At 36.9% G+C, this 25777-nt stretch overlaps 1 protein-coding gene across 1 annotated transcript in view; it reads left to right on the top strand.

Moving 5' to 3' along the window:
• The first annotated feature begins 9603 nt into the window (after positions 1-9603).
• Positions 9604-25777, top strand: part of CCNY (cyclin Y) — a 428167-nt gene continuing 411993 nt past the window's right edge. The window contains exon 1 of the mRNA XM_053713846.1: positions 9604-10046. Within this exon, the coding sequence (XP_053569821.1) occupies positions 9893-10046 (154 nt within the window). The 5' untranslated portion in view covers positions 9604-9892. The remainder of the gene's footprint in view (positions 10047-25777) is intronic.

Here is a 25777-nt window from a genome sequence, read left to right as displayed (position 1 = left end):
GAGAGAGTGTGAGAGTAATAACACCAAATTTAACACACCTGAGAAACACTAACTAGTCACATGACACAGGAGAGGGAAAATGGCTAATTGGGCCCAATTTGGACATTTCCACTTAGGGGTGTACTCACTTTTGTTGCCAACGGTTTAGACATTAATGGCTGTGTGTAGTTATTTTGAGGGGACAGCAAATTTACACTGTTATAAAGGCTGTGCACTCACTACTTTACATTGTAGCAAAGTGTCCTTTCTTCAGTGTTGTCACATGAAGATATAATAAAATATTTACAAAAATGTGAGGAGTGTACTCACTTTTGTGAGATACTGTGTATATATATATATATATATATATATATATATATATATTCCCCCTCCCCTCCCCCAGTGAAATAATAATAGTGTCATTCAAAATTTCAAAATTTGCTTTCATCAAAGAATCCTCCATGTGCAGAAATTACAGCCTTGCAGGCCTTTGGCATCCTAGTTGTCAATTTGTTGAGGTAATCTGAAGAGATTTCCCCCCATGCTTCCTGCAGCACCTCCCACACGTTGGATTGGCTTGAAGGACACTTCTTACGTACCATATGGTCAAGCTGCTCCCACATCATCTCAATAGGGTTAAGATATGGTGACTGTGCTGGCCACTCCAATGAAGACAGAATACCAGCTGAATGCTTCTTGCCTAAATAGTTCTTGCGTAGTTCGGAGCTGTACTTTGGGTCATTGTCCTGTTGTAGGTCCCTTTTTACCCTGTATAAATATCTCAGTTTACCACCAACGAAGCCCACCCAGACCATCACATTACCTCCATCATGCTTGACAGGTGGCGCTGAGCACTCCTCCAGCATCTTTTCATTTTGGCTGCATCTCACAAAATGCTCTTCTTTGTGATCTGAACACCTCAAACTTTGTCTGTCCATAACACTTTTTTCCAGTCTTCCTCTGTTCAGTGTCTGTTTTCTTTTGCCCATCTTAGGGCTAGATTACAAGTGGAGCGCTAATTTATAGGGCTCCCGCAAACAGGGAATTTCCTCCGTTTGTGGGCATGCGATAACCAGCAAGCACACGGTAGCGATTAGCGCTCAGAAAATTAACCAGAGATCATTTGCTTTGCACCTAACTCGTAATACCAGCGCACATTAGCTTAAGCGATATTTTGCGCTCAACTCATATGATGGCCCTTAATCTTTTTTTTATATAGGCCAGTCTGAGATATGACTTTTTCTTTGCAACTCTGCCTAGAAGGACTGGTGTTTTGTGGGTGTTATTTAAAGAGACAGTCTAGTCCAAAATAAACTTTCATGATTTAGACAGAGAATGTAATTTTAAACAATTTTTAAAATGTACTTTTATCACCAATTTTGCTTTGTTCTCTTGGTATTCTTAGTTGAAAGCTAAACCTAGGAGGTTCATATGCTAATTTCTAAGCCCTTGAAGGCCGCCTCTTCTTCCAGGGCATTTTGATAGTTTTTCACCACTAGAGGGTGTTAGTTCATGTGTGTCATATAGATAACACTGTGCTCACACACGTGGAGTTCCAGGGAGTCGGCTCTGGACGGGCTTCAGTTGCGCTTGCACACACTTCCTAAGAGTGACAGGCTGGGCTAACTTGTGTTAGGTGGCAGTGGGAGTCACGCTTTGAGACCAAGGATGGATGTAACGTTTGGGCAGGAAAAGTAAGGATCTTCTGGTGCCATATTATGTACTGCAGGGTTAGATATAACCAGACCTCGGATTTCCCTATCCAAGGCTTACCCATTATTTACAGGACTGGTCTCTCTCTTGTCCCTCCACAGAGGTTACTATTTTTAATTGTGGTGTCTAAAGCCATGCTCTCACTCACTTATGTAATATACATCAGGCACAAATAAATAATAATACCTTCACACACTACAGAACACGCTCTGCATGCCTCACAGTTAGTGCGTGCTGCAGATGTGATTGCTCTCTAAACAACATACATAATTAAACACTGTGCCGTGCGTATCATGTGACAGCTGTGCCTGCGTGTAACGCAAGTTACAATATGGCGGCATGCATACAAACATCAAGCACAGGTACAACATTGTAGTTGAAAACACTTTTTTTAAACAATTTGGGGTAAACTGACAAGATGGCATAGACATCTGTGCTTACTTGATTTTTAGTAATCAGAAGGAGTTAGATTTAAGGCTTTTCAGCAGGTGTTAAGTGTCCCTTTAAGGTAATCTCAGAGGTAAAAAGTGTATTTATATAACTGTGTTGGTTATGCAAAACTAGGGAATGGGTAATAAAGGGATTATCTATTTTTTTAAACAATATCAATTCTAGTGTAGACTGTCCCTTTAATGATGCTGCCAGTTGAGGAACTGTGAAGCGTCTGTTTCTCAAACTAGCCACTCTAGTTTATTTGTCCTTTTTGCACAATTGTGCACTGGGGCCTCCCACTCCTCCTTCTATTCCAGTTTGCGCTGTTCTGTGAAGGGAGTAGTACACATCGTTGTACAATATCTTCAGTTTCTTGGACATTTTTCCCAAGGAATAGCCTTCATTTCTCAGAACAAGAATAGACTGGTGAGATTCAAAAGATCTTTGTTTCTGGCCATCTTGAGCGTGTAATTGAACCCACAATTGCTGATGCTCCAGATAGAAACATAGAAACATAGATATTGACGGCAGATAAGAGCCATAGGCCCAGCAAGTCTGCCCGACCTTACCTAACAGTATAAACTTATCTAGTTCGTAGGATAGCCCTATGCTTGTCCCATGCATTTTTAAAGTCCCCCACAGTGTTTGTTGCTACTACCTCTTGAGGAAGTTTATTCCATAAATCAATCACTCTTTCTGTAAAGAGGTGCTTCCTCAAATTACTTCTGAATCTACTACCCTTTAGCTTGAGCTCATGACCCCTTGTTCTTGAATTTTCCATTTTATGTAAAATACCCACAGCCTCAGTTTTACTAAACCCTTTAATGTACTTGAAAGTTGCTATCATATCACCTCTTTCCCTTCTCTCCTCTAAGCTATACATATTTAGGTCATTGAGCCTATCCTGGTAAGTTTTATTTTTTAGACCATGTACCATTTTGGTAGCCCTCCTTTGCACAGATTCAAGTTTGTTAATATCCTTCTGAAGATATGGTCTCCAGAACTGCACACAATACTCAAGATGATACTCAACTAGTCTAATGAAGGCCAGTTTTATTGTGTATTTTATTGTATTTCAGCTGTGCTAACATAAATGCAAAACGGTTTTCTAATGATCAATAAGCCTTTTTAAATAATAAACTTGGATTAGCAAACATAATGTGCCATTTTAACACAGGACAGACGGTTGCTGATAATGGGCCTCGGTATGCCTATGTAGATATTCCATTAAAAATCAGCCATTTCCAGCTACAACAGTCATTTATAACATTAACAATGTCTACTCTGTATTTCTGATCAATTTGATATTATTATTTATTTTTTTTAAAATAATTTTTATTGAGGCAATAAGTGATAACAATAGAACAAACAATATGTCCAGGCACGGATCAGAAATAATAAAGACACTAATACATTTCTCATACAATAAATAAATGTGGGCTAAAACATAGGTGCACCACTGAAGTAGTTGTTTTCACAATATCTAACCCATATTGGTGTCATATATACATATAAATAATATTAGATCAGATGACAAGCATTATAATATCACTTCTGCCACCATGAAGGGAAAAGGTAAAATAAGATATAAGAAACACAGGCGACTGGAGCATATATCAATGAGACCTCGATTTTTATATTAAATCAACTAATGATCCCTATCTCGGGATAAGGAGTGCTTTATAAACTATAAAGGATAGGAGATAGGGAATTGGCTTTTAACCGACCTCTCAGAGGTCTGAGTGTGTGTGTGGGGGAAATGCAGCGGGCAAGAGCCGCTCATCATGAGGGGAAGTGGAGGGCGGAGCCAACTAGGATACCGGGAAAATAAAGACTACAGGGCAAATGATCTTAATAGTTATAGGAGCTCTAATCTAACATCAGGAAAATGGTCATACATACAAGTTGACCCACATATCATACCATATATCTTAACTGAGCGCTATTATATATGGAGGGGTCGTAGTTAAGTAGAAGGCAACTGAGTCTTAATCCAACACGTAATACAAGTAAATTCACTTTAAATAAAATGAATAAGAGTAGCTCTCAACAGCATTATGTGGAGGGGGGGGGGGACATTAGTAAGTATGGAATATAGGGGACTTCTGGGTGAGCCCCTCTCCTAGGGAAATGCCAGCTATAGGCGATGTGGGAAAAAGGAGTATGGGTATGACCCACAGGCAACTAGTACCGGCGGGAAAGGGAGGAGAGGGGCCCAACAGAAACAGATGATTTGTACTAATATTAAATTCCACGTAGACAATATTGTTTCCTAGGAGCATAAATATAATAAAGCTTGCAATGTAACATGGGAGTCCTAATTAGGGACGATATCACAATTGAGAAGTAGTATAGACTGTGTCCGTGAGGCCCCGGCTGGGATGATATTAACTAGTTTAAATGTTATACATCGCCCATAACCATACAACACTAATAATGGAAGGAGTAATATTTATAAACAGAGCAGTGTTTGGATCTTAGAATCAAGTAGTTTTACTAAAGCTCTGCTCTCTGTGGGGCTAGTTGAGGGAGTATGTACAGTCCTGTAGTATAACCTGAACTGGGATCTCAACGTTTAAGTCTCCTGATGGCATACCAAATAGCTAGGGACCTAAAATAAGAACGTATAATTGGCATGTGAATAGTTGTATAGATAACCCCAACAAAAAGACACTCTCAGAGCACCACTAACCCATTATATACTTGTCAGGAGCCTTAAGTTCTATAATAAAAAAGAAACATGCATATCCCAAAAGCATAACATATAGAGACGATGTGCAATGTCTGCAGGGCCCTACTCAAAGTTGATACAAGTGCAGAGTGTCATTAAACACATTAGGAAGATCTTAAAGTGAAGGTAAAGTTTTGCGTTTTTGTTGGCTTTAATATATTACTTATTTACTAAATACCATGATCGCTAAATTAATTTTTTACATTTGTATATATATTATTAATTTCAAACATTGTATATTTACTGTCCCGGCCGTTCGTCGCTCCTCCCTCCATTGATTTCCTGATTATTCAGTAGATTACGTCATTCAAAAAGTGCACTCCCGTTTGCCAGAGCAATTGCGCATGCGCACCATTCGCCATCAATTGGATTTGCGCCTGCGTGGCCTAAAAAATGTGCTAATCTTGAACGCGCGTTGAGACTAAGAGGTAGTAAATGAATCCAACGCATGCGCATTTAGAAGAGTTTTGCGGTGACGTAATTTGACGGCCGCCTAACGGCCAGGGTTTCAATTGGCCATGAAAAAAACGTGACCGGGATAAGAAAAAAAAAAAAAAAAAACGGGTAGTTTTAACAGTGTGCTGAATCGGATAGAAGAAAAGGTAATAAATACATAAATATAGCGATTTGAAAATTTTCATGACTTAAACTCACATTTATTTTTGTAGTATTTACAGGGGAAACATTGTAATAACTGAAACTTTACCTTCACTTTAACATGAATATTACAGCAATAATGTTTAAGCAACCATACATCTTTATGACCAGTAGGTTAAAATGATCACTGAAGGTACCAGAGACTACTTTTATGGGTCTGTACTGTCATGCTGGATGCAGTTACTCCCTTAAAGAACAGCAAGGGTCCTCCTGTGAGCAACGTCTAATTTAAATGTATAAGGTGGAGAAAGTACATTCCAGAGTCAACATTGGCTAGGTATCAACACTTTTAAGCTAATTATCAACCCAGTTTAATACACAGTAACAGCAAAACATTGTCTGAGAGAATTACACAAATGTGTTGTTAGGTGCTCAGAGTGGTAACATGTATGTTCTGGTAGTACAAATTTCCTAAATTCGTCCGAAGAGGAGCAGTATGGAAGAGAAGGACTAGGGTAAGAGTCAGTCAATCCTTTAGCAGATCATTCTCATACTCGTCAGAGCAAAAACCTGTTAATCTAGCCGACACCCAGTCGGAACCAACTCCTGTGTTGCACGATGATCAGGCAGCTCAGAACGCTCAGGGACAGAATCAACACTAACTGAGTTCCACCCGGCAGTGAATCAAGCGACGCTATGCCGCATGTACTTTCAAGGGAGCTGTGGTAGGTTTTGCTGCTCAGATGACCATAGACTTCGAAGATGCTGTGGGATTTGAGACCCCCGGCGTATTCTGTTGTGTCCCAGCTTGTGATCTCTTGATCAGATTGAATAGTGAGGAGTAGCCGGTATCTAAAATGTCGAGGTACGTGTTAGTTGGGGTTACCATTATGGACAGTCCCTTTAGCTCCTGGAATAACGGGGTCTCTATAGCTGCGGTCTGTTTCTGCATGAGATCTTCCCACTGTCTAGGTACCGCATGCCCACCCAGGCTCTGCGTGTCAGCTGTCGCTAGAGAGTAGGCTCCAAGTTCCGGGGTGGTAGTTTGAAGTGGGGTCAGAGGAACATGGTGGACCGGTAAGGCCAAAGATGGCATCTCATCGTGTGTGCTCATATCAACTGAGTCCAGTGACTCCCCGGTTCCTGGCTTCACCTGCATAGCTAGTGGGGGAAAGGATCCAATGGCCTGCCCACCTCGTAGAGCCCAGAACACTGCGTGACTCTGTCAAAGGGAGATTTTAGATTTTCCTGGAGTTTGTCAGCCATTACTGCATAGCCCCCGACACACTGTATAGGATCTGTGCTCTTAGCGGTGTGATTCAGCTGCGGTGAGAGGGTTAGTAGTAGCGACGTTAGATCGTCCCTCATACTCTTAAAGTGCTGCTCCAGGAGTTGTTGGGTACGTTGCTCCCAAATTGCCAGGGCCTCCATATCAGCAGCTCCTCTGAAATGTAAATGCTGCCTGGAATCTCCTCGTGGTGTCGTTTAAAAGTGTGCATCAGCATTGTGCTCAATAAGGGAAGTATCTTGAGTTACATGAAGTATACAATAGATAATATTAGCTTTCTAGAGTAATTTGGGAAAAGTTTGGGCTCTTTATATATCAAATAAGACCAATAATTATATCTAAGAACCCGGAGCTGCACAGACACATGTCCAGCTCTCTCAGCAGTTGGCTCCGCCCCCAATTTGATATTTTAATGGACATAAAATTGCTTTTCTTTCAAAAACAAGGAAATTCTAAGTGACTAAACTTTTGAACACGTGTGTATATAATATATACATACATATATATATATATATATATATATATATATATATATATATATATATATATATATATATATACACACACACACACACATATACATACTGTATATAAAGATATAGATACTTTTAACTTCCGCACACTCAGGCTATTACAAAAAGTAGCCAATGAAAAAAAAATGTCCTTAACTCAGCATTAGAATTCATTTTGTATTTACATAAAAGTTATCAACATAAAAAAAGGAGGAAGAGCCAGTCAAGTGAGTCCAAAAGTCTGACAGTAAAAACGTATTAGTGCCGGTCTATGCACAAACCACAATGGCTTATTCCCAAACAGATATTTAATGGATAATATAAATGTCTCCAGTCCAGAAATACATGTAAATCAACAATCCATACTAAGCGGGATGGGCGACCTATACTTTAAAAGCTTACACAACACCGCAGTCGCAAATGATGTCTCTCTCAAACAATACAATCGGCACATACTGGACTCTGCACTTGCCAATCCCATTGCATGCCATATATGGCAGTCGTGCATCTACATATGGTGTGTGTTCTCAGTGCAGAAGAGGTATAATGTGCCTCAAATCCAGATGTAATTCCACTTATTAGATCTGACTCTCAGTAATGGAGACAGAATAGACCCTTTGATTTGTTGAATGTCTGAGCACTTAACAACACTCCCCTATGAAACCGTTATCAAACAGACCATATGGGAACTCACTTGGCTAGAAAGCACAGAGGTGCTTAGCTGAAAACACCTCCCGGAAAAAGTCCAAATGAGTGTGGGTGAAACACGCATAGCTTAGTTTGCTAACCACACACCTTATGAAAATAGTGTTTATATTTTTAAAGTAGACAACCAAAGGTATTGATCTATGCCCATTTTGTTATAATCCATGCCACTATTTGGCTGCCAAATACGAACATACAAAACAAAATGTTTCTTTTTTCCCAAACTTTGGGTTTCTCACTGAAATTATTTACCCACAACTACTGCAGTCATAAGACAAATGGTTGTAAAAGCTTCTCTGGGATCCCCTTTGCCATTGTTTTTTGTCTCAGTGCTCCCTTACCATATAAAAGCAGATGCCTTCTGCCCCCTTGTTGTGGCTCCCGCTGTCTAAGGTTACAGCAGGGACAGTAACAGGCACCTATATGCTGGGCAAAGGTGCTATGTCAACACAGTATGCAGGGCAAAGTACTCTGTGACATAGTACCTACATTCATTTGGCGCAAGGGTTTAAAGGGACATAAAACCCAATTTTTTTCTTTCATGATTCAGATAGAACATAACATTTTCTGTTTACTTCTTTTATCTAATATATCCGGGTGTCGGATCTATTTGTGTCAAAATGCAGCACACAAAATATCTGGATTTGCACAGGTATTTGTGTGTTATATATCTGGTGCTGCAAATAGCCACAGCAATTTGCCACAAATGAATTCTGAATTTATGCACATGACTATATAAGCATGTTTTAGGTAACTAAAGGAATATGAAACCCAAAAATGTTCTTTTGTGAATTAGACAGAGCATATAATTAAAAAAATAAAGTTTCCATTTTACTTCTATTATCAAATTTGCTTTATTCCCATGGTATTCTTTGTTAAAGAGATACCTAGGTAGCTGTCTGGAACACAACATGGCAGGAAATAGTCCTGCCATCTAGTGCTTTTGCAAATGGATAAGATTCTTGCAAAACTGCTACCATATACATCACTTCTTTTCAACAAAAGATACAAAGAGAACAAAATATTTTGATAATATAAGTAAATTAGAAAGTTGTCTCAAAATGCATGCTCTATCTGAATCAAGAAAGAAAAGGTTTCATTTAAGAAAAGGTGCACACTATTAAAAAAGAAAAAAACACTTTCATGGCCACTCTAGGGCTCCGTATCTCCTTAAAAAATACCACAGAAGCACATTTAACCCCTTGGCTATCGTGAGAAAGTATTTTAACTATATTTGTTCCAGTTATTTAAAGCCTATAATTTGGTTTGCATTTACCCAGATCTCCTCGCTTGAAACGACTTATTTTGCCCAGCCAATCAAGACGCAGGGCTGCGGTATACCGTACATTATTGTCAACAGATCCTCCATTGTGAGTCTGGGGAAGACTTGAGTATTATTTGCGTCGCTTCAGCCTAAATAAAGTTAGATTTAAGGTTATTTTACACCCACAATAGCATTTATATTGTTTTATTCAGCAAACAATAAGTCGGAGAGCCTGCCACCACCGCTCCTCCTGACAGTCTGTGCGCGCTCCCCTCCCATATGAACCGGAACCTTTTCTAGAGAGAGAGCAGCCCCGGGCTGTGTGCTAATGGTGCTGTGGCTGGCAGAGCTGTGGAGGAGGAGAAGGAGGAGGGGACTTCTCTGTGCCAGGGAAAAGAAGACTGATTTGCTGAGATAATAATACAGGAGCAGGCTGTCAATATGCCTGAGTGTCGGGTTCCAGCATGAGATCAGCTGGGTGTTGCTCAAGATATCGCTGATGAGGTCCTTGCTCCATTGATGCCCTGTGCTACTTTGATGGATATGTCCTGTTAGCAGCTTCATCAGCTGCACCCCGTCCGGGGATCTGCAGTTAATTTGGGGACTACCGCATCCTTTCGATTGTTCCCTTTAATTCCACAGAGGGCTGGTAAAGGGGATTTTGTATAGCAATGGGCAACACTACATCATGTTGTGTGTCCTCCAGCCCCAAACTGCGGAGAAATGCCCACTCCAGGCTGGAGTCCTATAGACCAGAGCAGGACATTAGCAGGGAGGACACGGGGTGCAACCTGCAGCACATCAGTGACCGTGAGAACATAGACGGTAAGTGGGAGGATGCACTGACAGATGCAACAAACACACTGGTCTTTGAGATGCATGTTAACCCACTGCTTTACCTGTGTGGGCTGCAAAGCATCGCTGGCTCCCGCTGGCAGCCAAAGGGTTAACTCCATGCCCTCTCATGGTTAACTGTTTTTCTTTTCCTCCTCTGTGGGAGCAGTAAAAACACTGATCTTCGTTATTGTAAATGTGGGCTGGTGCAATTAGCAATTTTCAATGTGATTGTGCATTAGAATGATTAATTACTGCTGCAAGTGCAATTTTTATTCACTGCATGCCCAGCAGTGTAAGGGTTCTCCTGGTCTGGTGATATCTAAACCCATTCAATGCTGGAAAAAGTACATTTTAGTGATTAGCTGAACATAAATTCAACTAGATATGATATTTAAACTTTCACGTTGTGGGAAAATGTTATTATTGATTTTTTTTATCTTGATATTTAAAGGTTGTAACAATTTTGAAATATATTATTGTGATCTTAATTACCCAATTAAAATGGGACAAATACTTATGTTTCAAAGGTGTTTTCTTATTTAATATTTAATTAATAATATTCATACTGGATCTAAGAGCCTTCAATAGCACTAACAAAATAGTTGGTTGATTTGTTTTGAGGAGTGTTTCTAACATCCTTGAGAGTTCATGTGATGCCCTTGATTTATTTGTGTGTCTTTGTGACTTCAAGGATTAATACAATTAATTAAAAAACAAACAAACCACAAAATACAATGAGCTGTGGACAATATGACACATTTGTCATAAGACTAAGGGAGTAAATAAATTAACTAGGAGTCCTTTTCACCTACGTTCCTAATTGTATGTGACACTGTCATCTGATTGCTGTAAAAACCCAATTTGCTCAGCACTCCAGTTGATGATCACTGGGTTAAAAGGACAGTAAACAGATTATCATATGAAAAGCTTACAAGTACACTAAAGTAATAATTCAACTATGATGATTCAGATCATGTTATTTTTAAATAACTTTCCAATTTACTTATATTATCAAATTAGCTTTGTTCTCTTTGTAGCCATTGTTAAAGAACATATCTAGGTAGGCTCTGGAGCAATAATGCACTGTTGGGAACTAGCTAGTGATTGGTTGCTGCACTCGTTTAATTTGTTCACACAATGGGGCCAAATTATCAAATGGCAGACGGACATGATTTGCTCATGTCTGCCTGACATTGCTAAATGCCGACAGCATACGCTATCGGCATGTAACATTGCACAAGCAGTTCTGGTGAACTGCTTGTGCAATGCCGCCCCCTGCACATTCGCACTAACAGGGCCGCTAACGGGGGGTGTCAATCAACCCCAATTGCTGTCCGCAGCCTCAGAGACAGCGGACGAGTTAAGGAGCAGCAGTCTTAAGACCGCTGCTTCTTAACTCCTGTTTCCGGCGAGCCTGAAGGCTCGCACGGAAACCGGGGGATCAGGGGCCATTAAGCCCTTGTTAAATTGGCCACATAGTGTTCAGCCAGCACTCGGCAGAGCACTATTGATCCAGAACTTTACTTTTTCTACAAAGGATACCATAAGAGCAAAGCAAATTTTGCGATGTAAGAAAATTGTAAAGTATAGTTTAAAATTACACGCTCTATCTGAATCATGAAAGTTTTATTATGCAAAGTAAAACAACTTCATAACCTTAACCCTGCCACATATCTGTTCCTAATTTGCAGTTCATGTTATCATTTCTGCTGCAGCCAAATAATGGAGATTTTGTCAACAATCCCTAATTCCACCGAATAAGGAAAGTGGTGAGTGTAGTTTGACAATTGAAAAACAATGGCAGCAAGCAAGGTGTTCTGACATAGTCAAAGGGACCTGAAACCCAAAATATTTATTTAATGATTCAGATAGATCATACAGTTTCAAGCAATTTTCCAATTTACTTCTATCTAATTTGCTTTATTTTCTTGGTATCCTTTATTGAAGGAGCAGTAGTGCACTGCTGGGAGTTAGCTGTACGCCAATGACAGGGCATATATGTGCAGCCACCAATCAGCAGCTTCTGACTGAGCCTACCTAGGTATTATTTTTAACAAAGGATACAAAAACAAAAATCATTTTAGATAATAGAAATTAATTGGAAAGATATTTAAAATTACATGGTCTATCTGAATCATGAAAGGAAAAAAAAGGGTTTCAAGTCCCTTTAAATTTTTGCTGATATGTTAATCTATTGTAGGTGGTTATTGTCCCTTTAAGTAGACTTTTTCTACTGTCTATGTTATCCCCTATATTCATTTTGTAAGTATTCACATATAATATTTTGAATATAATAAAATAGAAACAGATTCTAATTTAGATATTTAAAGGATAAGGCATTTTGATTTTCACAAATCATTCTTCCATTTGCACCACATCGTTTCACTTTACATTAATAATTTTTTAAAGATCATATATTTTGTGCATAAAAGACGTTTAACATTAATCTCAGCATGGAGAAGTGATTTTATTTTTTATGTTACTCACTGCTTAACAAGCTAATGTGGGGCCTTTATCAGGTCTGGAAAACAAGACGTGCTGTTAGTAAAGTGCTACTGTGGGGCGAAGAAGAGTGTTGTGCACAGAGCACAATACCGTTAATAGCCAGGGAGTGCGCTTTTGACACTACTACATTAACAATAGGATTTATCTACTTTTAGTGACATTTACATGGACATAAAATCCTATCTGAAATGCACAGTAGTAGTTGAATGGAAGCATTTTTTGCAGTAAACATTAATTTGTAAAAATACTTTTTTTTTGTGATAAGTCTCTGATCCTCCAAACATAAGGTAGCAGAGTCAGTAGTGAGCCTACTTAACAGAAGGCCCCAGTGCAAGATTTTTTTGGGGTCCCCAAAGGAAAATTCGGTAGATAGCGAAAGTAATAATATAAATTCTGATCTGTATAATGCTTTTGCGAAAAGATAGATCGACCTGCCGCCTGCACTAATAAAAGTCTCCCCTGCATTAGGATTGTACACATTATGCACATGCCTATGTACAGGCTGGCTGTGTTCCTTTAGCTCTTGGGTCCAATGGTAGTTCTGCCCCTGAAACTGTAGAGTAAGTGTACTGATGATCCTTTCCTACACACGCTTCTTTAGTTGGTGTTGAGATGATGTCACGGTCATTTACCTTCATGTGCTTGGCAGGTCGAGTACACAGTAAATATTACTGTAAAGACTGATAAGTCTTAATATAAGTATTTTATATAACAATTGATATTCCAAATATTTCTATTTTGTAATGTTAGTCCAGAATATAACCTAGGGGCTGAGGTATTTAAAGTGAAGGTCAATTTCGATAAATTAGTGCCCGTTTTTTAATAATCCTATTAAAAACAAGGGCACTTTAATTCATCAAAATTGACATTTCACTTGTTTTCTTCAAAAACTTACCTTTTAATCCTGACAGTCCCTGCAGCGCTTCCTCCGCCCGTCGCAAGCCCTCTTTGCGGGTCCAAAATGACGAATCCGGCTTCCTCCAATCACAGAGTTGCCTCAGGCCTTGATTTCCCCCAGGGGGGAAGCCGTGATTGGAGGAAGCCGGATTCATCATTTCTGACGTATGAAGAGGCTTCCGATGGCCAGGGGAATTGCTGGAGTGGCTGTCAGGATTAAAAGGTAAGTTTTTGAAGAAAACAAGTGAAATGTCAATTTTGATGAATTAAAGTGCACTTGTTTTTAATAGGATTATTAAAAACCGGGCACTAATTCATCGAAATCGACCTTCACTTTAAGGTAACTGACTCAAACACAATGTAAGGATGGGACCACAAACTGTAAAAGGACGTTAATAAACTAGGAAATGATAGAAAGATCCAGGTGACAGGTTCCAGATTATCAAGTCATAATCAGACTGAATATTGCGCCCTGAAGTCACAAAAAAATGGCGTCAAAGAAGTTGCAATGGTAAATTTAAAGGGACATAAAAAAAAATAAAAAATGTTCTTTCATGATTCAGATAGAGCACTGTTTTTTTTTCAAACCTGTACTCAGGCCTCCCTAACAGGCCAGATGTTCAGGATTACTTTGGGTATCAGCAGGTAAAATAGCCATGTTTACTAATTAGCTGATTATTTCACCTGGGCTCTAGTTCAGATATCCTCAACATCTGGCCTGTTAGGGAGGCCTGAAGAAAGGTTTGAAAACCAGTGAGGTAGAGCATGCAATTTTCCAATTTACTTCTATTGTAATTTTATTGGTATCCTATTGGTATTACAGCTGCAGCCCTTTCAAATGAGCTGAGCTGTCTCCTACCCCCACGCAGAGGTTGCTTTCTGGCACTGCTTTTGGTTTACACAGCTTTCCTTTGAAAATACTGCAGTATTCATATTTTTAGTGTAGGGGCAGTTTCAACAGGCAAAACCAGTGATTTCAAATAACTAAATAACACGTAAAGACGCTATTTGAAGAAAAAGAAAAAAAAAGAAATAGTATACATGTGGAGGTAAAATGGATGATTGAGAACACATTAAAGGGGAGACATTTTTACAGTGCAACGCCCCTTTAAAATATGATCCCTAGTGAAAAGTTAGATATTTTTAAAAAATATTTTATGTATAGTTTTTGAGACTTAGTTCTGTTTTTTTGTTGTTTAATATTCTAATATATTATTGAATACTTGAGCCTGGACTGATGCCATTTGTAACAGGTCTTAAAAAGTGAATTTTATTTTTTTACATCACAGACATTAGTATCATTTATAAATACTGCATGAGAAGACTTTTGTGAAACCTAGTGCTGTTGTCATCCAGGTAACTGTTACTCATTATATTTGCTGGTATTTTGAAGTTTATTTTTTCCTTTCATTGTGGTAGCAGTCACTCTATTGTATCCGTCTGTCAGAGAAGAATGTCAGTAACTTTATTCATTCTGTAGAGATGCAAGATGATGACTGATAAGAATTGTGCCGCACACAAAGTGTACCCATTTCCTGTATAAAATGTCCGGTTACATTAAATAGACATGAAACACTGTGGAATTTAAATATTGAGGACTAGATTACAAGTGGTGCGCTAACATTAGTGCACGCAATATTGAAATATTGTGTGGCGTTAATTTGTGTGTGTATTTCAAGTTAAAAGCAATTACATTAGCTTGCGTGCAATTGAATTTAATGTGCGTCGGGTTAGCGTTACTGAAGACCTCGCATAAAGGGTTAGAAATAAAATAAAACTCATATAAAATGATTCATAAACATTTATAAGGGATCAAAGGAATATGGTATGTGGCCATGTAATTGACTGCAAAGGGTTATATCATATTAGGTTTAATGGGGTGTCGGGCTAGTGCACACTGGTTGTGCACTCATGCAAAAGTTGTCGTATGTGTGCTAACCAAGGCTTTACTTCTGGTGGTGTAAACGCTCAAGCGAAAGCGCTAAATAGCACACCACTTGTAATATTGCCCTAAATGTTTAAATACACGCAATAAAAAAACTTTGAAATGTATGTTCCTTATTTATTTTGCTTTGTTTTGCTGTAAAATACATTGGTTTTGTATAAAAATATGCTTGTCTCCTTCTTACAGAAGCTGAGGATTAAACTCTGTAACCTAGATTTCTTTCAAATTTCTGTATGTTGCCTAGACCAGCTACATACTATATAGTAGAATTAGCTTTGTAGCTTTAATGCTTTTAAAATCAGTGTTTATGGCATTCACCTGCTTCCCAAACTGTTTCTTGCGCTGATGGAGATCTCTAATATTTGTGCTTGAGGGACATGAGACCCCCTTATAATGGGAGTATTCAATCTTTCAAATAAGAGATCTCATGTAGCTAGTTTCAAGTGATTTTCATAGTAGTAAAGGGACATTAAACACTTTGAGATGGTAATCTAAAATGATAAACTGTATATATATATATAAATAAAACTCTGCAATATACTTTCATTATTTATTTTGTCTCCTTTTCCTGTAATTCCATTCTGATATTGTGATCTTTTCAGTTCCTGTTAGAAATAGAAGTGCAGAACACTGTTATTTTCTACACAGCCATTGGCTGCATACTCTAGTGACCTATTTATAACTGTCCATAATTTGCCACAGCAGAGAAAGTAACCTAAGTTACAACATGGCGGCTCCCATTGTTTTATAGACACTACAACTTTACACTTATTTTGTCACTATTTAAACAGCTAATGAAACTTTGAAAAAAATCCATGTTATTCTCAGACTAATCTTTTCTTCGAATGCATCATTCTATCTAGCATTTATTTAGTGTTTAATGTCCCTTTTAAAGGGATGGTTTACTGTTATTGTTTAAAAGGATAGATACTCCATTTATTACCAATTTCCCATTTGTGCATAACCTACACTGTTATATTAATAAACTTTTTACTTCTATGATTGTCTGTATCAAAGCCCCTGCAGACTACCCCTTATCTCAGAGCTTTTTACAATCTTGCATTTTAGCCAATCAGTGCTGGTTCTTGTATAACCATTATTATTCTCTACAGGAGTGACCACAAGGCTTTCTATATGGCATGCATGAACCAGCACTGTCTGGCTGTTTTGCAAGATTTAAAAAGCACTGAGATAAGGGGTGGCCTACATGGGCTTAGAAACAGGCAAACTTAAAGGTTATAAAGTATATTAATATAACGATGTTGGTGGGGAAGTTTTTGTTTGGCATTCTTAATTTTTTAAATACACATTGAGACAGGGGTAGTAGCATGCGTTAAAGGGACACTGAACCCAATTTTTTTTCTTCCATTATTCAGATAGCCCATGCAATTTTAAGCAACTTTCTAATTTACTCCTTTTTTGTTCTCTTGCTATCTTTATTTAAAAAAGAAGGCATCTAAACTAAGGAGCCAGACAATTTTTGGCTCTGGAAAGCACTTGTTTATTGGAGGGTGACTTTATCCACCAATCAGCAAGAAAAACCCAGGTTGTTCACCAAAAATGGGTCGGCATCTAAACTTACATTCTTGCTTTTCAAATAAAGATTCCAAGAGAATGAAGACAATTTGATAATAGGAGTAAATTAGAAAGTTGATTAAAATTGCATGCTCTATCTGAATCATGAAAGAAAAAAAAATTGGGTTCAGTGTCCCTTTAACCCCTTAATGACCACAGCACTTTTCCATTTTCTGTCCGTTTAGGACCAAGGCTATTTTTACATTTTTGAGGTGTTAGTCTTTAGCTGTAATTTTCCTCTTACTCATTTACTGTACCCACACATATTATATACCGTTTTTCTCACCATTAAATGGACTTTCTAAAGATACCATTATTTTCATCATATCTTATAATTTACTATAATTTTTTTTTATAAAATATGGGGGAAAATGGAAAAAAAAAAACACTTTTTCTAACTTTGACCCCCAAAATCTGTTACATATCTACAACCACCAAAAAACACCCATGCTAAATAGTTTCTAAATTTTGTCCTGAGTTTAGAAATACCCAATGTTTACATGTTCTTTGCTTTTTTTGTAACTAGCGCTAATTTTCAAAATTAGCGCTAGTTACATTAGAACACTGATGTCTTTCAAGAATCTCTGAATATCCCTTGACATGTATATATATTTTTTTTAGTAGACAACCCAAAGTATTGATCTAGGCCCATTTTGGTATATTTCATGCCACCATTTCACCACCAAATGCGATCAAATACAAAAAATCGTTCACTTTTTCACAATTTTTTTCACACACTTTTGGTTTCCCACTGAAATTATTTACAAACAGCTTGTGCAATTATGGCATAAATGGTTGTAAATTCTTCTCTGGGATCCCCTTTGTTCATAAATAGCAGACATATATGACTTTGGCGTTGCTTTTTGGTAATTAGAAGGCCGCTAAATGCCACTGCGCACCACACGTGTATTATGCCCAGCAGTGAAGGGGTTAATTAGGGAGCATGTAGGGACCTTTTTGGGGTAGTTTTAGCTTAAGTGTAGTGTAGTAGACAACCCCAAGTATTGATCTAGGCCAATTTTGGTATATTTCATGCCACCATTTCACCGCCAAATGCGATCAAATTAAAAAAAATGTTAAATTTTTCTCAATTTTAGGTTTCTCACTGAAATCATTTACAAACAGCTTGTGCAATTATGGCACAAATAGTTGTAAATGCTTCTCTGGGATCCCCTTTGTTCATAAATAGCAGACATATATGACTTTGGCGTTGCTTTTTGGTAATTAGAAGGCCGCTAAATGCCACTGCGCACCACACGTGTATTATGCCCAGCAGTGAAGGGGTTAATTAGGGAGCATGTAGGGACCTTTTTGGGGTAGTTTTAGCTTAAGTGTAGTGTAGTAGACAACCCCAAGTATTGATCTAGGCCAATTTTGGTATATTTCATGCCACCATTTCACCGCCAAATGCGATCAAATTAAAAAAAATGTTAAATTTTTCTCAATTTTAGGTTTCTCACTGAAATCATTTACAAACAGCTTGTGCAATTATGGCACAAATAGTTGTAAATGCTTCTCTGGGATCCCCTTTGTTCATAAATAGCAGACATATATGACTTTGGCGTTGCTTTTTGGTAATTAGAAGGCCGCTAAATGCCACTGCGCACCACACGTGTATTATGCCCAGCAGTGAAGGGGTTAATTAGGGAGCATGTAGGGACCTTTTTGGGGTAGTTTTAGCTTAAGTGTAGTGTAGTAGACAACCCCAAGTATTGATCTAGGCCAATTTTGGTATATTTCATGCCACCATTTCACCGCCAAATGCGATCAAATTAAAAAAAATGTTAAATTTTTCTCAATTTTAGGTTTCTCACTGAAATCATTTACAAACAGCTTGTGCAATTATGGCACAAATAGTTGTAAATGCTTCTCTGGGATCCCCTTTGTTCATAAATAGCAGACATATATGACTTTGGCTTTGCTTTTTGGTAATTAGAAGGCCGCTAAATGCCGCTGAGCACCACACGTGTATTATGCCCAGCAGTGCAGGGGTTAATTAGGCAGCTTGTAGAGTTAATTTTAGCTTAAGTGTAGTGTAGTAGACAACCCAAAGTATTGATCTAGGCCCATTTTGGTATATTTCATGCCACCATTTCACCGCCAAATGCGATCAAATAAAAAAAAAGTTCCCTTTTTCAAAAACTTTTTCACAAACTTTAGGTTTCTCACTGAAATTATTTACAAACAGCTTGTGCAATTATGGCACAAATGGTTGTAAATGCTTCTCTGGGATCCCCTTTGTTCAGAAATAGCAGACATATATGGCTTTGTCATTGCTTTTTGGTAATTAGAAGGCCGCTAAATGCCGCTGCGCATCACACGTGTATTATGGCTAGCAGTGAAGGGGTTACGTATGTAGCTTGTAGGGAGCTTGCAGGGTTAATTTTAGCTTTAGTGTAGAGCTCAGCCTCCCACCTGAAACATCAGACCCCCTGATCCCTCCCAAACAGCTCTCTTCCCTCCCCCACCCCACAATTGTCCCCGCCATCTTAAGTACTGGCAGAAACTCTGTCATTACTAAAATAAAAGGTATTTGGCCTTTTTTTTTTTTAAAGCATATTTACATATGCTGATGTGTAGGATCCCCCTTAGCCCCCAACCTCACTGACCCCCCCACCAAACAGCTCTCTAACCCTTCCCCTCTGCCTTAATGGGCGCCATCTTGGGTACTGGCTGTCTGCCAGTACCTAGTTTAGTAAAAAATGTGCCTTTTTATAAAATAAAAAAATGCCCTTTTCTGTAGTGTAGCCCACCAAGACCAACCCCCCACCCCTTCCAGATCCCTTAGAATCATTTTTTATTACTTAAATTTTTTTTTTTTTTTTTACTTTTAACTTTTTTTTTTCTGTAGCGTAGTGGTTCCCACCCGCTCCCGCCCTGTGCATGCACCCGCCTGTCGCCCCCCGTGCACGCGCGCGTGCCCGTGCGCGCCCCCGTAGGTCCCGCCCACGATCCCGCCCCCCTCCACTCCACACAAAGCATCGATGGCCGCCCACCCGCCTCCCACGTAAGCTCCCACCCACCGATGATACCGGCCATCGATGTCCAGTGCAGAGAGGGTACGGCATACGTCCTCGGTCATTAACTGTATTTTTTTTGAGGACGTATGGCGTACGTCCTTGGTAGTTAAGGGGTTAAAGGGACACTGAACCCAAATTTTTTCTATCGTGATTCAGACAGAGCATGCAATTTTAAGCAACGTTGTAATTTACTCCTATTATCAAATTATTTTCATTCTCTTTGTATCTTTATTTGAAATGCAAGAATGTAAGTTTAGATGCCGGCCCATTTTTGGTGAACACACTGTGTTGTTCTTGCTGATTGGTGGGTAAATTCACCTACCAATAAACAAGTGCTTTCCATGGTCCTGAACCAAAAAAATATCTTAAATGCCTTCTTTTTCAAATAAAGAAAGCAAGAGAACGAAGAAAAATTGACAATAGGAGTAAATTAGAAAGTTGTTTAAAATTGCATGCTCTATCTGAATCACGAAAGAAAAAAAATTGGGTTTAGTGTCCCTTTAATTGTCAAAATGTGTTACCTCTCTGTGAACTTAGAATTGTATATAAATGTATATAATATTTAGATACTTTTATTCTTACTCATTCTCAGGATACTTTACAAAATACATTGCAAAATGTGTAGATTCCAGTTTTATTTTATTTTTTCAATTTTTTTTGAAGGTTAACTGATGCTAAATGTGGAACAATAACATTTTTCGAAATATTTCTGTTGTTTACCATGTACACCATAGAAAATTCAGCAAAGATGTAATTTTATTTTCCATTTCGTATGGTGGTTATTTTCTAAAAGTACTTGGTCTACTTGAAAAAACAACAACAAAAAAAAAAAACCAATATATGATTTATGTGGTTAACTCACAAAACCCCCCCCACTGAAACTAGTATATAAGGCAACTTATATAAAGGTAAATGTGTTCTGAAATTGTTATTAAAGGGACACTTAACCCACATTTTTTCTTCCGTGATTCAGATAGAGCATTAAGCAACTTTCTAATTTACTCCTATTATAAATGTTTCTTCATTCTCTTGCTATCTTCATTTGAAAAGCAAGAATGTAAGTTTAGAAGCCGGACCACTTTTGGTTTACAACCTGGGTTGTTCTTGCTGATTGGTGTCTAAATGAACCCACCATTAAACAAGTGCTGTCCAGGGCCTGAACCAAAAATTGTCTGGCTCCTTATCTTATATGCCTTCTTTTTAAAATAAAGATAGCAAGAGAACGAAGAAAATTTGATAATAGGATAAATTAGAAAGTTGCTTAAAATTGCATGCGCTATGTGAATCATGAAAGAAAAAAAATTGGGTTTAGTGTCCCTTTAAGGTTTTCAATTTCATCATGTTAGAAAGTTTAAATGAAAACCTCTTGAGTAACGTTATCTTGTTCCTTTGTTTTGTGTCCAAATAAAGCCAGATGTACATGAGCTCAGTGTGACATCTTGCATGGTTCGTTAACTGCAGCATATTTAAGTATGCAGTAAACCCTTCAATCTCTCTAGGGAAAATAGAAAAACCCTATGACTAGAGGTAACAGAAGAAGAATATAATGTAATTTATGAATGAACATTGTATATTTCTTTTGGGAGGGGGGTTACTTGATTCTTAAATATCTGATCAGATACCAATTATCAGTGAGTGTTAGCAGACGTTTAAATTGTGCAACTATATATATATATTCATTCATTCAGTCTACTGACTAGAAATCTTACTCAGTGTGATGTTATTATTGGCTAAAACACAGTCCCCTCCCCCCCCCCGCATTAGGTTTACGAGTACCATGTGGAAAACTGAACTAGTTATATAAAGAAATTGAGAAATAGGCGGCGCAGGAATTCAAAGACTTTTGCAACAAACCCAAAAATTATTCAAAATTTGAATACATAATTTAAAAAGAGACTTTACACTTCAATGGGACTGTTTCTTTCCATTTGGCTAGCAGAAAAATAATACTAATTTTGTGGATACTCTCTACCAAAGGATAGTGTAAAACGCGTGCCCGACGCACTATCTTTCAACCTCCCACATCCTTGAAATCATCTGGAAGATTTTAGGTACTTCCTAGTTTACAAAAAAACAAGGTAATCACCCTTTATACAATGTACAATGCATTGTTGCGCCTGAAACCGATATGATCGTTGAGCCAATCAGGAGTGACATATGTTTGTTTCCACCAATTACCTTCCATAACTTGCTCAGAAGTCGTATTGCGGTGTACCAAGTACGTTACAAAAAAGAGGGGTAGTGTATCAGCGCTAATCTGTATAATCCATATATAGAAAACGCACAAATAGGTATATCTCCTTAAATACCTATAGGTTTAACTTAAATCTATTTCTAGATATGATATAAAGATTCTGTGGCGCCACCCAGTGGCTAAATCTATATAGGTATTAAATGAAATCAAATAAACTTTTTCCAAATAAATTGGATATTTCCAAATGTGATTTCAAACTTTAGGCTTTAATGAGCTTGTTCTTAAACAATACAGTCTTTATAAAATCCCTTTTTTATATTTTTGGGGGGTCCTGGAAAAAAAAATGGGTTTATCCAAAAATGAGACAGGGGTTAATGCCCAAAAATCTGCTGTATAATAAAACTGATCCTATACATCAGCTAACACAAATAAGTATCTCACTAAATTAAGTGAGTCAGTGTTTAAAAGGGAAAAATGGTTATGCAGCCGATCTAATTAAAGTGTAGTATCAAAATAATCAGCGCTTATTCAGTTTAAAATGGTTAAAAATCTCTATGGTTCACATAAAAGATATACTTAAATACATATACACAAATAAAATGTTACAATACATGAATATACATATACATAATTATAAAACAATTGTTGCAATTTGCCGCAATAGCGGTTATAAAATTACCCTTTTCAATTTCAAGGCTACTTTTTAAATCAATCAAAGAGTCCACAGATATGGAATATATTCAAATGGAAATCTTCCTTCTCCGATTTTCCTAAAAGATAAACAGAAAGGACAAGGGATCCTTGTCAGATGTGTGGCAAAGTTTTAAACATAAGGTATCTTTAGTTACTTACACCATAGTTTTGGTGGTGGTGGTGTCCTGGTAAAACCTTATCGTCCTCTTTCCTTATCGTCCTTTTTCCGTTATATGGATCTTCAGTGGACTTGTTTCTTCAAACCAGAAATAATCCAGTTTCTTTTTTCTTCCTCGCCGCTTCCAAACAAATTGCGGTCAAACTGCGGATCACTGGATGGATCAAATCTCAGAGAAACGCGTTTCGGCTTCAAGCCTTTCTCAAACTCTGAGTTTACCGACCATCTGCAGTCTACTTATACCCCCAATTTAAAGGGACATATCATAGCAGTTAAATTTTATTTAATTTATATGGGAAATATTTTGATTATATGATAAGTAATAACTTTATGGTGACTTACATTTATAGGGTAGAAGTTATCAAATTTTGGTCTTATAAGTTGCTGCAGATGTTCTGTTTACAATTTTTTTTTCATATTCTACTTAAATAATTTTCATAAGATCGTTATTAGTAATGAAACAAAATATATATATATATACACACACATATATATATATATATATATATATATATATATATATATATATATATATTTTGTTGCTTGTGTTAAGATATTTTCTATTAAATTTATATGTATGTGCTTAGTGAACTAATGTATAAATTTAGTGTAACTATATTTCTTAAATTTTTTTTTTTTAAATTTCCCTATTTATAAATCTTTAATATTTCATTAAATTTAGTTTATTTCTGTGCTCTGATTTTTTGTGTTTTATTTTTTTATTTTTATATTTAACTTTAGATTTGTGCTCTGTTTTATTGTGCTCAATTTTGGTGCTCAAAATTTTATGAAAGTATATCAAATTTTTATAGTCTTTTTTTCATTTTACTGATTTTCTTTTAAACAGTTAGAATCTTAATGTATCTAACCACTCTTTAACTTTAATATATATATATATATATATATATATATATATATATATATATATATATATATATATATATATATATATATATATATATATATATATACATACAGTGTTAGATTTTTAAGAATTTGTGTGGTGTGTTTTAGTCTGTTAGAAAGCAACTTAGTTCTATTTCCTGATTTAATCCCTTTGGTGTGAGTGTTTCTAATTTAAATATCCATTGGATTTCAAGTTTTAGTAGTTCCCTACTTTTATCCATTCCCCTCCAATTATTTTTTAGTTTGGCTATCCCTACATATGAGAAATTAGCCTCATTGCATACTTTGAAATGTTTAGGTATGGGTAAAATTTTATTTCTGTTATAATTTTCAATGGACCAGAGGTGCTCCCTTATCCTATCTCTTAGGGGTCTCTCTGATTAGAGAGATTAGATAGAAACAGAGGAAAGATTCCGAATTAGAAAAAGAGGATCCAGAGGAAGGAGGAAGCAAGCCCCAGAAAGTAAGACTGAGGAGCCACAAATAAATAAAATTAATGGAATTTTTAATTTAAGCAAAATAGCTCTTAATAAATCCCAAGAAGATATATTAAAAAAGGGTCTCTCATTTGCCCCTACGAACACTATTAACAAATTTGACACGTTTATAGACGCACAACAATTTATAAGAAATCTAACAATTAAAAGATGGTTCGTCAAAACAGGATTAGAAAAAAGAGCAGATGAGAGTTAAATAGATAACAAAGGGTATATTCATACACAAAAAGAAAATCAAGTTTCTATCCTAAACACGAAAAAAGGATCAGTCATAGAAACATTCGAAAAGCTAATATTAAAAGATATACAAAATATTCAAGAGAAAAAAATTAATAAACATTTAAGTAAAAAACAATTCAATATAATAAAAGAAATGGAAGAAAATGCAAATATTACAATCAAACCAGTGGACAAAGGGGGGGGGGGTTGTCATTCTAGATACAGAAGACTATGACAATATGTGTAATCGAATTTTACAAGACCCAAATACCTACAAAAAAATTTAAACAAACCCAACTATATGTTTTAACCAATCAGTAAAAAATGCACTCAATATAGCCCTAACAAAAGGTATTATAAATGAGAACGAAATTAACTATATTTACCAAGATTTTCCTAAAATTCCATTGTTCTATAGTTTGACGAAAATCCATAAAACTCTAATATCTCCACCCGGTAGACCAATAGTCTCCGGGATAAAATCTATCACTTCAAATTTGTCAGCATATTTAGATACATTGGTGAAAAGGTAGGTATCCAGGCGCTTGGCTTATATAACCGTATATAGATGTGATTGAATATATATGTGTATGACAGAGGATAAATACTACTTCGTTATAAAAAATGCTAGATCAGTATATGAAACCAAATAGATGAATAAATAAATATAAAACAAATAAATAGTGAATAAATATATATATAAAATAGAATAAATGATTCAAAATGATTCAAAATAGAAAATGATTCAAACAATGTGTAGAGAAAAATGGATCAGATGCTATGATCCAACAAAATTCATGTATATAGAAACTTTGTTCAGTTTGTCAATTGATCTTAAATAAATAAACGAATAAATTAAGTCCCAGGTTAGTTAAAATCCACCTTCTTCTTAAGGGCTAATAGAAATTGATGGTAAATGAGTCAATATTTATAATGATATGTCCGTATAAGAAAACACACTCTTAATTTCCCAAATTTGCTTGGTATGCAGTCTTATTCTTATGTATCCAAAAATGGAAATAAATGCCTACTTACAGCAGGTGACCTCAATCATATGAGGTAAGTAAATGCGTCCCTTAAAGGAATAGAT

Source organism: Bombina bombina, chromosome 5 (genome assembly GCF_027579735.1).
Source record: "Bombina bombina isolate aBomBom1 chromosome 5, aBomBom1.pri, whole genome shotgun sequence".
NCBI lineage: Eukaryota > Metazoa > Chordata > Amphibia > Anura > Bombinatoridae > Bombina > Bombina bombina.
This window is presented reverse-complemented; position numbering and strand designations above follow the sequence as displayed.